Below are 13,715 nucleotides of genomic sequence, written 5' to 3'. Positions count from 1 at the left end.
ACCGACCAATGTAATAACCCTTCAATGCAATAACCAAGCAATGCAATAATTCGCCAATGCAATATCCCTCCAATGCAATGACCGGCCAGTGTAATAACCCTCCAATGCAAAATCTGGCAATGCAATATTCCTCCAATGCAATGACCGACCAATGTAATAACCCTTCAATGCAATAACCAAGCAATGCAATAATTCGCCAATGCAATATCCCTCCAATGCAATGACTGGCCAATGTAATAACCCTCCAATGCAATAACCAAGCAATGCAATAATTCGCCAATGCAATATCCCTCCAATGCAATGACTGGCCAATGTAATAACCCTCCAATGCAATAATCTCCCAATACAATAACCCTCCAATGCGATGACTTTCCAAGGCAATGATCCGCCAATGGATTAACCCTTCAATGTAATGACCGGCCAATGCAATGATCCACCAATGCAATATCCCTCCCCAATGAATGACCAGCCATTGCAATATTTCCCCAATACATTTTTTTTGTCATGTCAGGAGCGACTTGAGAAACTGCAAGTTGCTTCTGGTGTGATACATTGACCCACCAATGTAACAACCCCCCAATGCAATGACTGGCCAACACAATAACCCTCCAATGCAATGACCCTGATCCACCAGTGCAATCGTCTAACCATATGATAATTCAAGGCTCTTACCTTTCTCTTCCAACATTTTTTTACCCCAAATCCTGCAAATTAAAGCAAAAGGATACATTTTGACAGCCCCTGATTTGGTCCCAATGGCCATGATGCACAGCTTGGGATCGAAGGCCAAGGAGCTGGGCTGGTTGGGGAATCCATGCTCCACCGTCTGCACAGAGAGAAGAGAAAACATGAGTCAACACAACTGCTCTGTGTACTTTGGTTCCAAAATGGAAATAATAAAAAATAATTAATAAGGATAAATATGAATACTACTACTACTAATAATAAATTTATTTACTTATTTATTTATACTGCGCTTTTTCTCTCTCAACTGAGAAGGTAGCTATATAGCAATAAGGAAGAACAAGTTCCTTTGTGTGTCTAATCTATGGCAACCCTATCATACGGTCTGCCATTGACTTCCCTTTGAGGCTGAGAGAGTGTGACTCGTCCCAATGGGTTTCTATGGCAAAGTGAGGATTCGAACCCAGGTCTCACAACTCTTTTGTTTCGCTCCAAAGAGAGAGAGAATATTGGGGGATGATGGGATATGGAGTCCAGAAGTTTGCAAACTCTGCCCCTGTTGCTAGTATAACTAGTAGCTCTGCCAAATCAGGAATATGCAGACCAAGGCTTTGCAGCAGACTCTTCCATTGTCATTTTGCTTTGAAATGTAAACAAAGTCATACAATTTTTTTCAATCTTTGAGAATGGAAAGGATTTCCTTCTGAAGCAGATCCCTCCTTTGGAAGGATCCTGAAGGTATCAGATTTTCTCCAATCTTGGATGCTAAGCAGGGCCAGCTTTGGTTGGGACTTGGATAGGAGACCATCAACCTACCCTATGAATCAAAACCTTGGATTTCTTATGAAGCTTTTGAACTGCATGGAAAGGAGTTGACGTAGATGAACCTGAGGGTCCAATCCAACTCCATGATTTCAAGTTTGGATTTCTTATAAAGCTTTTGAATTGCATGAAAAGGGGCTGGAATAGATGACCCTTGGGGGTCCCACCCAGCTCTATGACTCTAAGCTTGGCTTGCTTGTGTAGCTTTTGAAGTGGTTGGACTGATGACCCTTGGGATTCCATCCAACTTTATGACACCAAGCTTGGATTCATTATTAAGCTTTTGAACTGCGTGGAAAAGGGTTGGACTAGATGACCCTTGGGGGTCCCACCCAACTCTATGACTCTAATCTTGGCTTTCTTGTGTAGCGTTTGAACTGGTTAGACCGATGACCCTTGGGATTCCATCCAACTTTATGACACCAAGCTTGGATTCCTTATGAAGCTTTTGAACTGCTTGGAAAGGGGTTGGACTATTTGACCCTTGGGGGTCCCACCCAACTCTATGACTCCAAGCTTGGATTTCTTATGAAGCCTTTGAACTGTGTGGAAAGGGGTTGGACTAGATGACCCTTGGGGGTCCCACCCACCTAAACTTGGATTTCTTATGAAGCTTTTGAACTGCGTGGAAAGGGGTTGGAGTAGATGACCCTTGGGGATACCACCCAACTCTATGACTCCAAGCTTGGATTTCTTATGTAGCTTTGAACTGAATGGAAAGGGGGTGGACTATTTGACCCTTGGGGGTCCCACCCAACACTATGACTCTAAGCTTGGATTTCTTATGAAGCTTTTGAACTGTGTGGAAAGGCGTTGGACTAGATGACCCTTGGGAGTACCACCCAAGTCGATGACCCTAAGCTTGGATTCCTTATGAAGCTTTTGAACTGCGTGGAAAGGGGATGGACTAGATGACCCTTGGGGGGTCCCACCCAAATCTATGACTCCAAGTGTGGATTTCTTATGAAGCTTTTGAACTGCATGGAAAGGGGGTGGACTAGATGACCCTTGGGGGTCCCACCCAACTCTATGACTCCAAGCTTGGATTTCTTGTGAGGCTTTTGAATTGGTTGGACTGATGACCCTTGGGATTCCATCCAACTCTATGACACCAAGCTTGGATTTCTTATGTAGCTTTTGAACTGCGTGGAAAGGGGATGGACTAGATGACCCTTGGGGGTCCCACCCAGCTCTTGGATTCCTTATGTAACTTTGGTGGTCTTCCCTCTTGAGCCAACTCAACCCACACAAGCTCTCTTCCCACTTCGGAACAACAGGGATTTCTTTTCTTAATCAAGGAGGATTTTAAAAGACTTGGCCAAAAGAAAGAAAGAAAGAAAGAAAGAGCCCTCCTCCAATAACCCGCTTTGGCCAAATGAAGCTTTTCAGCCAATTCCAATTGTGTTCAGAGCCAGCTGAGAAAGAAAGCAGGAAACCAGTGTGTGTGTGTGTGTGTGTGTGTGTGTGTGTGAGAGAGAGAGAGAGAGAGAGAGAGAGAGAGAGAGAGAATGTGTGTGTGTATGTGTGTATATATATTCTCTCAAATGCAGATAGTTTCCAGATTCTGCTTCAATTCCAACCCACCCACGGAAGACCACCCAAAAAGGGACACCCAAGGGTGGAGTGGCCTCCCTGACATCTGCACCTGCAGAGACTGAAATCCAGTCCAGAAAAACAGTCCACTTAAATGCAAATTAATTGCAGAAGACTCTTAATGAACTATCAAGGAAATTGGTCGATGCCATATATCATTAATAATAATATTAATAGGACCATTATTTTTATTATTGAATGTAGATGTATCCCAAGATCTCCTTGGGCTCAATGGGCAGAGAAAGCAAAAGACCTTGGAAAACTACAACTCCCAAGGATCCATACTGCAGAGAGAGACTGGTAATAGATTTATTATTATTCAAGCACAATCTGCATTGAATGCCATGCCTTGGAAATGCATTTCTGTGCAGAATTTTTGTTTGCATTTCTTTTTTAAAAACCCATAATGCAGAAGATCAGAGCAATGCACACATTTTTCTGCAGCTGGAAGCATCCCAAACTGCTGATGCAATTTTTTAAATTTTATTTTCAAAGAAGAAAATGTTTTGAACTTTGGCAGCAAAAAGTTTTGTTTAGTTTGGAAAGGGTTGTTAAACAGAACAGAGTCCCTTTTCCATCCATTGGCTTTCTTTCTACCTATTCTGATTTCGGAGTTGGGTTTTGCAGGGTTTACATTCCCGGACTTTGTGCAGATAACCGGATCCTATGCAAGTGAAGGGATTCGGGCTCAAAAAAATACCATCAAATCAGAAGGAAGGACCTAGAAAGTGCGTAGAGGACCTAGATCTGGTCGAATGTGGGAACTAAACAAAACTTTTTGCTGCCAAAGTTCAAAACATTTTCTTCTTTGAGAAACAATGAAATGAGGGTCTTCTGGCCAAATAATACCATAAGAGTTGAACTGGAAGACTTAGGAAATGCATTCCCAAATCAGAATGCAAATGAGGGATTGGGAGATATATATATATACACACACACACACACACACACACATATGAGAGAGAGAGAAAGAGAGAAACTGGCCACATACATAGTCTATACATAAACTATAGAAAGACTACATAAATATACTATATACATTATATATATATATATACACACTATGATTATATATAGTCAATATATACACTATATACATTATATATAATATACTATAGAGACTGATTATATATAGTCAATATATAGATACACACACTACATATTGACTATAGAGACTGACAACATATATACGTATATATACAAACATTACTTATACAGACTATGTAACTATATATACACTATATACATTATATATAATATACTATAGAGTCTGATTATATATAGTCAATATATAGAAGCACACACTACATATTGACTATAGAGACTGACAACATATATACAAACATTACTTATACAGATTATGTAACTATATATATATACATAGAGACTATATATATATATATACACACACACACTAGAGACTATAGACTATGTACACACACACTATATATATAGACACACACATTATAGAGGACAAGAGACTATATATAGATTATATATAATAGACTATAAAGAGACACTATAGACTATGTACACATTATATATATACGGTATATATATACACACACACAAATATATCATCTATATTATTATTATTATTATTATTATTATTATTATTAACTTTATTTGTACCCCGCTAGCATCTCCTGTAGGACTCGATGCGGCTCACACACGACAGAGAGGACAAGAGACTATATATAGATTATATATAATAGACTATAGAGAGGTCATAGACTATGTACACACACACATACACACACACACGATAGAGAGGGCAACAGAATATATATAACTAGATAGATAGATATATAGAGAGAGATTATATATAATAGACTATAGAGAGGTTATAGACTATGTACTCACACACATATATACACACACATGACAGAGAGGGCAAGAGACTATATATAGATTATATATAATAGACTATAGAGAGAGACTATAGACTATGTACACATTATATATATATGGTGTATATACATACACACAAATATATCATCTACACACACACACACGATAGAGGGCAAGAGACTATATATAGATTATATATAATAGACTATAGAGAGGTCATAGACTATGTACACACACATATATATACACACACGACAGAGAGGGCAAGAGACTATATATAACTATATATATATAGATATAGATATATTTATATAGAGAGAGATTATATACAGTATAATAGACTATAGAGAGGTTATAGACTATGTACACACACACACACGATAGAGAGGGCAAGAGACTATATATAACTATATATATATAGAGAGAGAGAGAGAGAGAGATTATATATAACAGACTATAGAGAGGCTATAGACTATGTACACACACACACATATACACACACACACGATAGAGAGGGAAGAGACTATATATAACTAAATATATAGATTATATATAATAGACTGTAGAGAAAAACTATGTTCACACACACATTATAGAGAGGGCAAGAGACTATATAGACTAAACATAAAGATTATATATAATAGACTATAGAGAGAGACTATGGACTATATAGACACACACTAATATACACACACATACATGAGAGGGCAAGAGATAAGATTATATATTTCTCCAATCCCTCGTTTGCATCCTAATTTGGGAATATAGATAATTCGAAGATTCTTGCAACCCCAAACCAGGGTGCTAAAGCGGGATTGGGAGCATTTACACACCCATATATACATATATAATATTCATTTATGTATATTCTTTCTGGAGAGAGATCCACAGCGGGGCTGCTTGCACACCCGAATCAGGAGATGAAAGAAGGGATTGGCAGAATGGATAGAGACGTATGGAGATTCCTGCATTCCAAAACCATGATCCGGAAAAAAGGGATTGGCTTGCATGACAAAAAGGAGGAAAGGCATATAATAACCCTATGCAAAGGCATGCTTTCTTCCGGGGGCTCCTCCCATCATCATAAAGGAAGCAGAAGGCTTCTCCTCTGAGCGTGGGAAGGGATGGCGCAAGGAAAACAAACCCACACCCTCTTTTTGGGCACTCTTTTTGGGGTGCCCTGGCTGCAAGGCTGGGGAGAGCGGCTCTTTGCTCCTCTTTCCCTTCCCCATTAAAAAGGGGGGGGGGGGTCTTTCTTCTCCTCAATGAACCACTAGATTGTGCTGGATCAGGACCTAAGTTTAGGGGGTGCTTTTTGGAAGGGGGTCCCTCCTTTTCCTAAGTTTCTTTGTGGCACCCCTTCTTTGCTAGCTCTGTTGTGCTGAATGCAGGTTGAATCAGGGCCATGGGGTTGTATTGAATCAGGACCTTGGGATTTTTTATTGGGGGGGTCCTTCTTTTATGCGGTTTCTTGTGGCACCCCCTTTTGCTAAAAGTTTGTGCAATATAAGGGTTTTGCATTGGGTTTGGGGGTGCTTTGGGGAGTCTGTCTTCCCAATAGAAGTCCACAAGGTAAAGCTGGCAAAGGAGGGGTGTTGCAAGGAAGACAAGGCAAGGAAGGCAAGGAGAGCCCCCCAAAAAACCAAGGAGAGGGGCTGGAAGCAAAGATAGCAATAAAGGAGTGATGCAAGCTCGCATCCCGCAAAAATAAATAATAATAGGGGAGGAGGATCTCCCCAAAGCCCTGACCCGCACAAAACTCCATGCAAAAAAAGCTCACAAAAGGAGGGATGTGGATTAAAAAATGTATAACTAAATGCATAACTAAATAAATATGTATATACTCAAGTATGAGTTTTGCAGTCCTTTTTTAAGGCTGAAAAAAGCCCCCCTCGGCTTATACTAGAGTAAAAAGTAAAGGTAGTCCCCTGACATTAAGTCCAGTCATGTCTGACTCTGGGGTTGGTGCTCATCTCCATTTCTAAGCCGAAGAGCCAGCGTTGTCCATAGACACCTCCAAGGGTATGTGGCCGGCATAACTGCATGGAGCGCTGTTACCTTCCCGCCGGAGCGGTACCTATTCATCTACTCACATTTGCATGTTTTCGAACTGCTAGGTTGGCAGAAGCTAGGGCTGACAGCGGAAGCTCACGCTGCTCCCCGGAATCGAACCTGCGACCTTTCGATCAACAAGCTCAGCAGCTCAGTGCTTTAACCCACTGCTTTATTACTTTATTCTATTTTTTATTATTATTATTATTATTATTATTACATTTACATAATTTTACTCTATTATTATTACATTTATTACTTTATTTATTATTGTTATTATTGCATTTATTATTTTACTCTATTATTATTATTGTTATTATTATTACATTTACATTATTTTACTATATTATCATTATAATTTTACTGTATTACTATTTTTATTATTACATTTATTTTAACTCTATTATTACTGTTATTATTACATTTCCACTACTTTAGTATTATTTTTATAACATTTATTATTTTGCTGTGTTTATTATTATCGGAAGGATACAAAATCCCATTTACATTGAAGAAGGTTGGAATAATGGTTTATTCAACACCCTCCTTTGCCATGACATTCTAATAGGAAGACAGTCTCCCAAAGGCACCCAAAAGCCCAAGGCAATAAATAATAATAATAATAATAATAATAATAATAATAATAATAATAATAATAATCACAGAGTACTAGACACTTGGGAAGTGTTCGACTTGTGATTTTGTGATACGAAATCCAGCATATAGATCTCATTTGCTGTGACATACTGTGCTTTTGTGTCAGTAAAAAATAAAAAAATAATAATAATGTTGTTGCAAGGCCCTCAAACACAATGAAGAAAGAGGGGTCCCCCTAAAGCACCCCTCAATCCTATAGGACACCAAGGCTTTTGCAGACAAAGTGAGCAAAGGAGGGGTGCTGGGAGCAAAGCAGGCAAAGGAGGGGTGCTGCAAGAGTGCCCCCCCCCACAAAATGATGGGGAAGAGAAAGAGGGTCTTTCCAAAAGCAAACCAAGGTTCTCATCCAGCATCAATGCTACATGAGGTTTTTTCCCCTAAATAATAGCAAAGGAAGGGTGCTGTTGGGCTCCCCAAAAAGTGTGGGATAAGGGAGAAACCCTTCCTGAAAAGCACCCCCAAAACCCAAGGCCATCCAGCACAATTCCACGGTGCCCCCCCCCCAAATAACACTATCAGAAGGATGATGTAAACCAAGCAAGCAAAGCAAGCAAAGAAAGAATGTTGGGATCCTGTCCTCCCCCCCAAAACACAACACACTGGGAAGGGCAACACCCCCAAAAACCCAAGGCACTGATGTAGCTCCGTGCAAACAAAGAAGGGGTGATGGGAGCCAAACTAGTAAAGGAGGGGCAACCAGAATGGGGGGGAAGGAGGACTCCCCTCATAGCACTGATACTGGATGAGATCCTTGGTGTGCTCTTTCCCTTCCCCATCATTTTGTGGGGGGCTCCCTCTCTTGCAGCACCCCTGCTTTGATTACAGCACCCCTCCGCTAGCTATCTGCAAAAGCTATGGTGTCCTATAGGATTGAGGGGTACTTTTGGGGGACCATCCCTTTCTCCATTGTGTTTGAGAGCCTTGCAACAATATATATTATTATTACTGCCTTGGATTTTGGGGTGCTTTAGGAAGACACAATCTCCCAAAAGCACCCCAAAATCCCATAATAATAATAATAATAATAATAATAATAATAATAATGCAAGACCCTCAAACACAATGGAGAAAGGGAGGGCCCCCCAAAAGCACCAAACAATATTGTTGTTGTCTTGGTTTTTGGAGTGCTTTTGGGAGACTCTGTCTTCCTATTAGAATTCCAGGGCAAAGGAGGGGTGTTGCACCCCCATTTTCTCCATTGTGTTTGAGGCCCTTGCAATATTATTATTATTACCTTGGGTTTTGGGGTGCTTTTGGGATACTCTATCTTCCTATTAGAATTCCAGGGCAAAGGAGGGGTGTTGCACCCCTACTTTCTCCATTGTGTTTGAGGGCCTTCCTATTAGAATTCCAGGGCAAAGGAGGGGTGTTGCACCCCCACTTTCTCCATTGTGTTTGAGGGCCTTGCAATATTATTATTATTATTATTATGGGGTTTTGGGGTGCTTTTGGGAGACTGTATCTTCCTAAAAGCACCCCAAAACCTAAGGCAATAATAATAAATATTGTTGCAAGGCCCTCAAACACAATGGGGAAAGGAAGGTCCCCCAAAAGCACTCCTCAAACCTATAGGACACCATGGCTTTTGCAGACCAAGCTAGCAAAGTAGGGATGCTGCAAGAGAGGGAACACCCCACAAAAGTTGGGGAAGGAAAAGAGCACACCAAGGTCCTCCTCCAGCATCAAGGCTATGAGGGGATTCCCCCTTCCCTTTCCTCCCATTCTGGTTGCCCCTCTTTTACTAGCTTTGAGTGCCTTGCAACATTATTATTGTTGTTGTTGTCTTAGGTTTTGGGGTTCTTTTGAGAGACACTGTCTTCCTATTAGAATTCAACAGAAAAGGAGGGGTATTGCACCCCTCTTTCTCCTTTGTTTTTGAGGGTGATGCAACAATATTATTGTTGTTGTTGCCATGGGTTTTGGGGTACTTTTGGGAGCCCCTGTCTTTGTATTACAATTCCACAACAAAGTAGGGCTGTTGCACCCACATATACATACACAGGGTACATACATATACATATTATTGTTGTTATTGTTGCCTTGGGTTTTGGGGTACTTTTGGGAGCCCCTGTCTTTGTATTACAATTCCACAGCAAAGGACGGGTGTTGCACCCACATATACATACAAAAGGTATATACATATATACATTATTGTTATTGTGGCCTTAGGTTTTGGGTACATTTGGGAGCCCCTGTCTTCCTATTACAATCCCACAGCAAAGGAGGGCTGTTGCACTCACATATACATACACAGGGTTTATACATATACTTGTTATTGTTATTGTTGCCTTGGGTTTTGGGGTACTTTTGGGGGCTTCTATCTTTGTATTATAATTCCATGGCAAAGGAGGGGTGTTGCACCCACACATATATATACACAGGGTATATACATATAGTTGTCTTGGGGTCTGAGATACTTTTGGGAGCCTCCATTTTCCTATTCCAATTCCACGGCAAAGGAGGGGTGTTGCACCCACATATACATACACAGGGTCTATACATATTCTTTTTGTTATTGTTGCTTTGGGTTTGGGGGTACTTTTGGGAACCTCTGTCTTTCCTATAAGAATTCAACTGCAAAAGAAGAGTGTTGCACCCACATATACATACACAAGGTATATACATATACATATTATTGTTATTGTGGCCTTAGGTTTGGGTACATTTGGGAGCCTGTCTTCCTATTAGAATTCAACTGCAAAGATGAGGTGTTGCACCCACATATACATACACAGGGTATATACATATATATATTGTTTTTATTGCTGTTGGGTTTTAGGATGCTTTTGGAAGACCTTTTCTTCCTATTACAATTCCAGGGCAAAGGAGGGGTGTTGCACCCACATATACACAGTGTGTGTGTGTGTGCATGTGTGTGTATATATATATCTTTACTTTCTTGTGCATATGCCCGTTTTTAATCAGGATCCCCCTCCCAAATCCAAAGCATGCCAGGCCCCAATCCATCCAGCACAACCCTATGGCTTTTCCAAGCAAAGAAAGGGAAGGAGGGGTACTACAAGGGAAGCTAGCCAAGGAGGGATGTTGGAAGCCAAGCTAGGGAAAGAAGGATGGGCGAAGAAAGGAGAGCACAAGCATCCCCTAAAGCAAGGCCCCAATCCAGCACAAATACCCCCACTGTGTTGCAAGGAAAAGGGTGTTGCAAACCCCCCCAACACAAACACCCCCATGGCTTTTGCAAGGAAAGGGGTGTTGCAAACCCCCAACACAAATACCCCCATGGCTTTTGCAAGGAAAGGGGTGTTGCAAACCCCCCAACACAAATACCCCCATGGCTTTTGCAAGGAAAGGGGTGGTGCAAACCCCCCCAACACAATATCTCCATGGCTTTTGCAAGGAAAGGGGTATTGCAAACCCCCAAAAACATCCCGATTCTCTGACCTTATTGAAGGCGAAGAGGTCCTGCTTGATCTTCTCCCTCTGCGGGTCGTGGCCCTGCCTTCGGAAGCGAAACTTCATCATCTTTCCCAGCGGAGGAGGAGGAGGAGGGTGGGGAGGAAGGAGAGGAGGCAAAGGAGGCGACAAAGGAGCCCCCGGGGCGCTGCCTCCATGCGGCGCAGCCCTCCGCATCCAAAGGCGCAGGAGAAACCCGGGAGAAAGAGCCCAAAAGGCGAGCCGAGGAGGAGGAGGAGCAGCAGCCAATGCAAAAGCAGCAGCAGCAAAAGCAGCAGCAGCAAAGGCAGCGCGCGCCAGGCGGGGAAGAAAGGGAGACCCGGGAAAAAGGGCGGGGCTTACGAGAGAGAGAAAGGCGGGATTGACGCGCCGCTTGGCCAATAGGGGGCGGGAGGGAGAAACGCTGCCAGAGACAATGGGCTGCAGCTGCGAGAGAGAATGCAAGGGCTCGGCTTCTCACTGCGCCTGCGCCTGCTCCAAACTCCCAAAGCTTGCCGGGAAATGGAGTTTTTTCCCCTTTCTCGGAGATTCCTTATTGGAGGAAGGAGGCCACGCCCACTCCTGCTTCCCAGGCGCTCATTGGAGGGAGGGAAAAGAGCAACAGGTGTGAATGGGAAGGCATATATACACACACACCTGGGATGCTCTTAAAGGGACAGGGAACCTTTTTTTAACCCTTCCCTTCCCAAAGGGTTCTTCAGCTCTTTGAGGTCTTTCTACAATTCGGACTAAAACCCAAAGAGGTTGGTGGAAATATTGACTCATATCCCACCTTATGGGCTCAGGGTTTGAATCTCAAACTGGGAGAAAGGTGGGATGTGCTAATATTGCTATAATTATTATTATCATACTCTTATATTATTATTATTGTTGTTATTTTATTGACTAGCCGTCCCCTGCCACGCGTTGCTGTGGCCCAGTCTGTGTATATGTGTTTTGTGTGTGCGTATATGTGTGTGTATATATTGTGTATATGTGTATATATTTGTATATATGTGTATATATACATAGTATTTTCTGGTGGTCATTGGGATTCTGTGTGGGAAGTTTAACCCAATTCTATTGTTGGTCGAGTTCAGAATGCTCTTTGATTGTAGGTGAATAATAAATCCCAACAACTACAACTCCCAAATGTCAAGGTCCATTTTCCCCAGACTCTACCAGTGTTCACATTTGGGCATACTGAGTATTCGTGCCCAGTTTGGTCCAGATCCATCATTGCATGAATCCACAGTGCTCCTCTGGATATAGGTGAACGACAACTCCCAGACTCAAGGTCAATGCCCACAAAACCCTTCCAGTGTTTTCTGTTGGTCATGGGAGTTCTTTGTGCCAAGTTCAGTTTAAATCCATCGCTGGTGGAGTTCAGAATGCTTTTTTTTTAATTATAGGTGAACTATAAATCCCAGCAACTACAACCCCCAAATTACAAAATCAATCCTCTCCCCCCCCCCCCCCCCCACACACCCCACTAGCATTCACATTTGGGCATATTGGGTATTTGTGCTCAATTTAGTCCAGTGAATGAAAATACATCCTGCATATTGGATGTTTACATTACGATTTATAACAGTAGTAAAATGACAGCTAGCAAGTAGCAACGAAAGCAATATTATGGTTGGGGGTCACCACAACGTATGGAACTGCATTAAGGGGTCACGGCATTAGCAAAGTTGAGGACCACTGTCCTAGTGGACTGTGGAGTTCTGCATCCAAAAGGTCAATCCATGGAAGGTTGGTGGGTGTGCGCCATCATCATCTTCATTATCTTCCTCCATTGAGGCAGATTGAGAAGAACCGGATGCTTTGCTTTCAGCCTTCGGAGCGGAAACATGAAGGCGAATGCTGCTTTTTTCCGGATCATGGTTTTCGCTGCTGCAAAGCTTGGCCTAACAAACAAGTTCAGGAGCAGGTCTGTGCCCCGAAGGTTGCAACCTGACTTACCCTTCCCTTCCCTTCTCCAAAAAGACTTCGGACCGGATATGTTTTGGAAGACTTGTGTATTTCCATTAACGTCCATAATGAAATTATCTTGGAGATGGGATGCAAAGGAAAAATTAATTTATGTCTTGTATACACTTTACAGAGATAGCCTGGAGGCCTTTTATAATATGTAATGCAATATATACCTGTATTTGGATTCCGGAATACCTGCATATATATACATGCAATTAAACATATTGGGGATGGGACCCAAAACTAAACACCAAGTTCATTTATGTCTCATATACACTGAACAGAGATAGCCTGGAGGCCATTGTATGCACAATGCAACAAATATGCACCTGTGTTTGGATTCTGGAATACCTGTCTTTCCGTATCTGCATATAATTAAGTATCTTACACCTGTATTTCCATATATGCACATAATGAAAGATTTTGGAGATGGGATCCTATTCATTTATGTCTCATATTCACTTTATAAAGATAGCCTGGAGGACATTTTAATGCACAATGCAAAATATTATGCACCTGTATTTGGATTTTGAAATACCTGTATTTCCATATATATGCATATAACTAATTAAATGTCTTGGAGATGGGACCCAAGTCCAAAGATAATATTCATTTGTGTCTAATATGCACTTTATAGAGTTAGCCTGAAGGCAGTTTTAGACATAATACAAAACTATAGACGCAAT

The 13,715-nt window shown here is 41.6% G+C and overlaps 1 protein-coding gene across 2 annotated transcripts in view; it reads right to left on the bottom strand.

The window, feature by feature from the left end:
* The window catches only part of LOC137095129 (lethal(2) giant larvae protein homolog 1-like), a 65,207-nt gene extending 53,817 nt beyond the window's left edge, over positions 1–11,390 (bottom strand). The window contains exons 1-2 of one of the 2 annotated variants that reach the window (XM_067461422.1): positions 11,062–11,390; positions 729–826 (exon numbers count right to left, since the gene is read on the bottom strand). In XM_067461422.1, the coding sequence (XP_067317523.1) occupies positions 729–826; positions 11,062–11,250 (287 nt within the window). In that variant the 5' untranslated portion in view covers positions 11,251–11,390. The remainder of the gene's footprint in view (positions 1–728; positions 827–11,061) is intronic. The other variant, XM_067461423.1, reaches the window with a different exon arrangement.
* Positions 11,391–13,715: the final 2,325 nt, after the last annotated feature.

Source organism: Anolis sagrei, chromosome Y (assembly GCF_037176765.1).
Source record: "Anolis sagrei isolate rAnoSag1 chromosome Y, rAnoSag1.mat, whole genome shotgun sequence".
Taxonomy (NCBI): domain Eukaryota; kingdom Metazoa; phylum Chordata; class Lepidosauria; order Squamata; family Dactyloidae; genus Anolis; species Anolis sagrei.
This window is presented reverse-complemented; position numbering and strand designations above follow the sequence as displayed.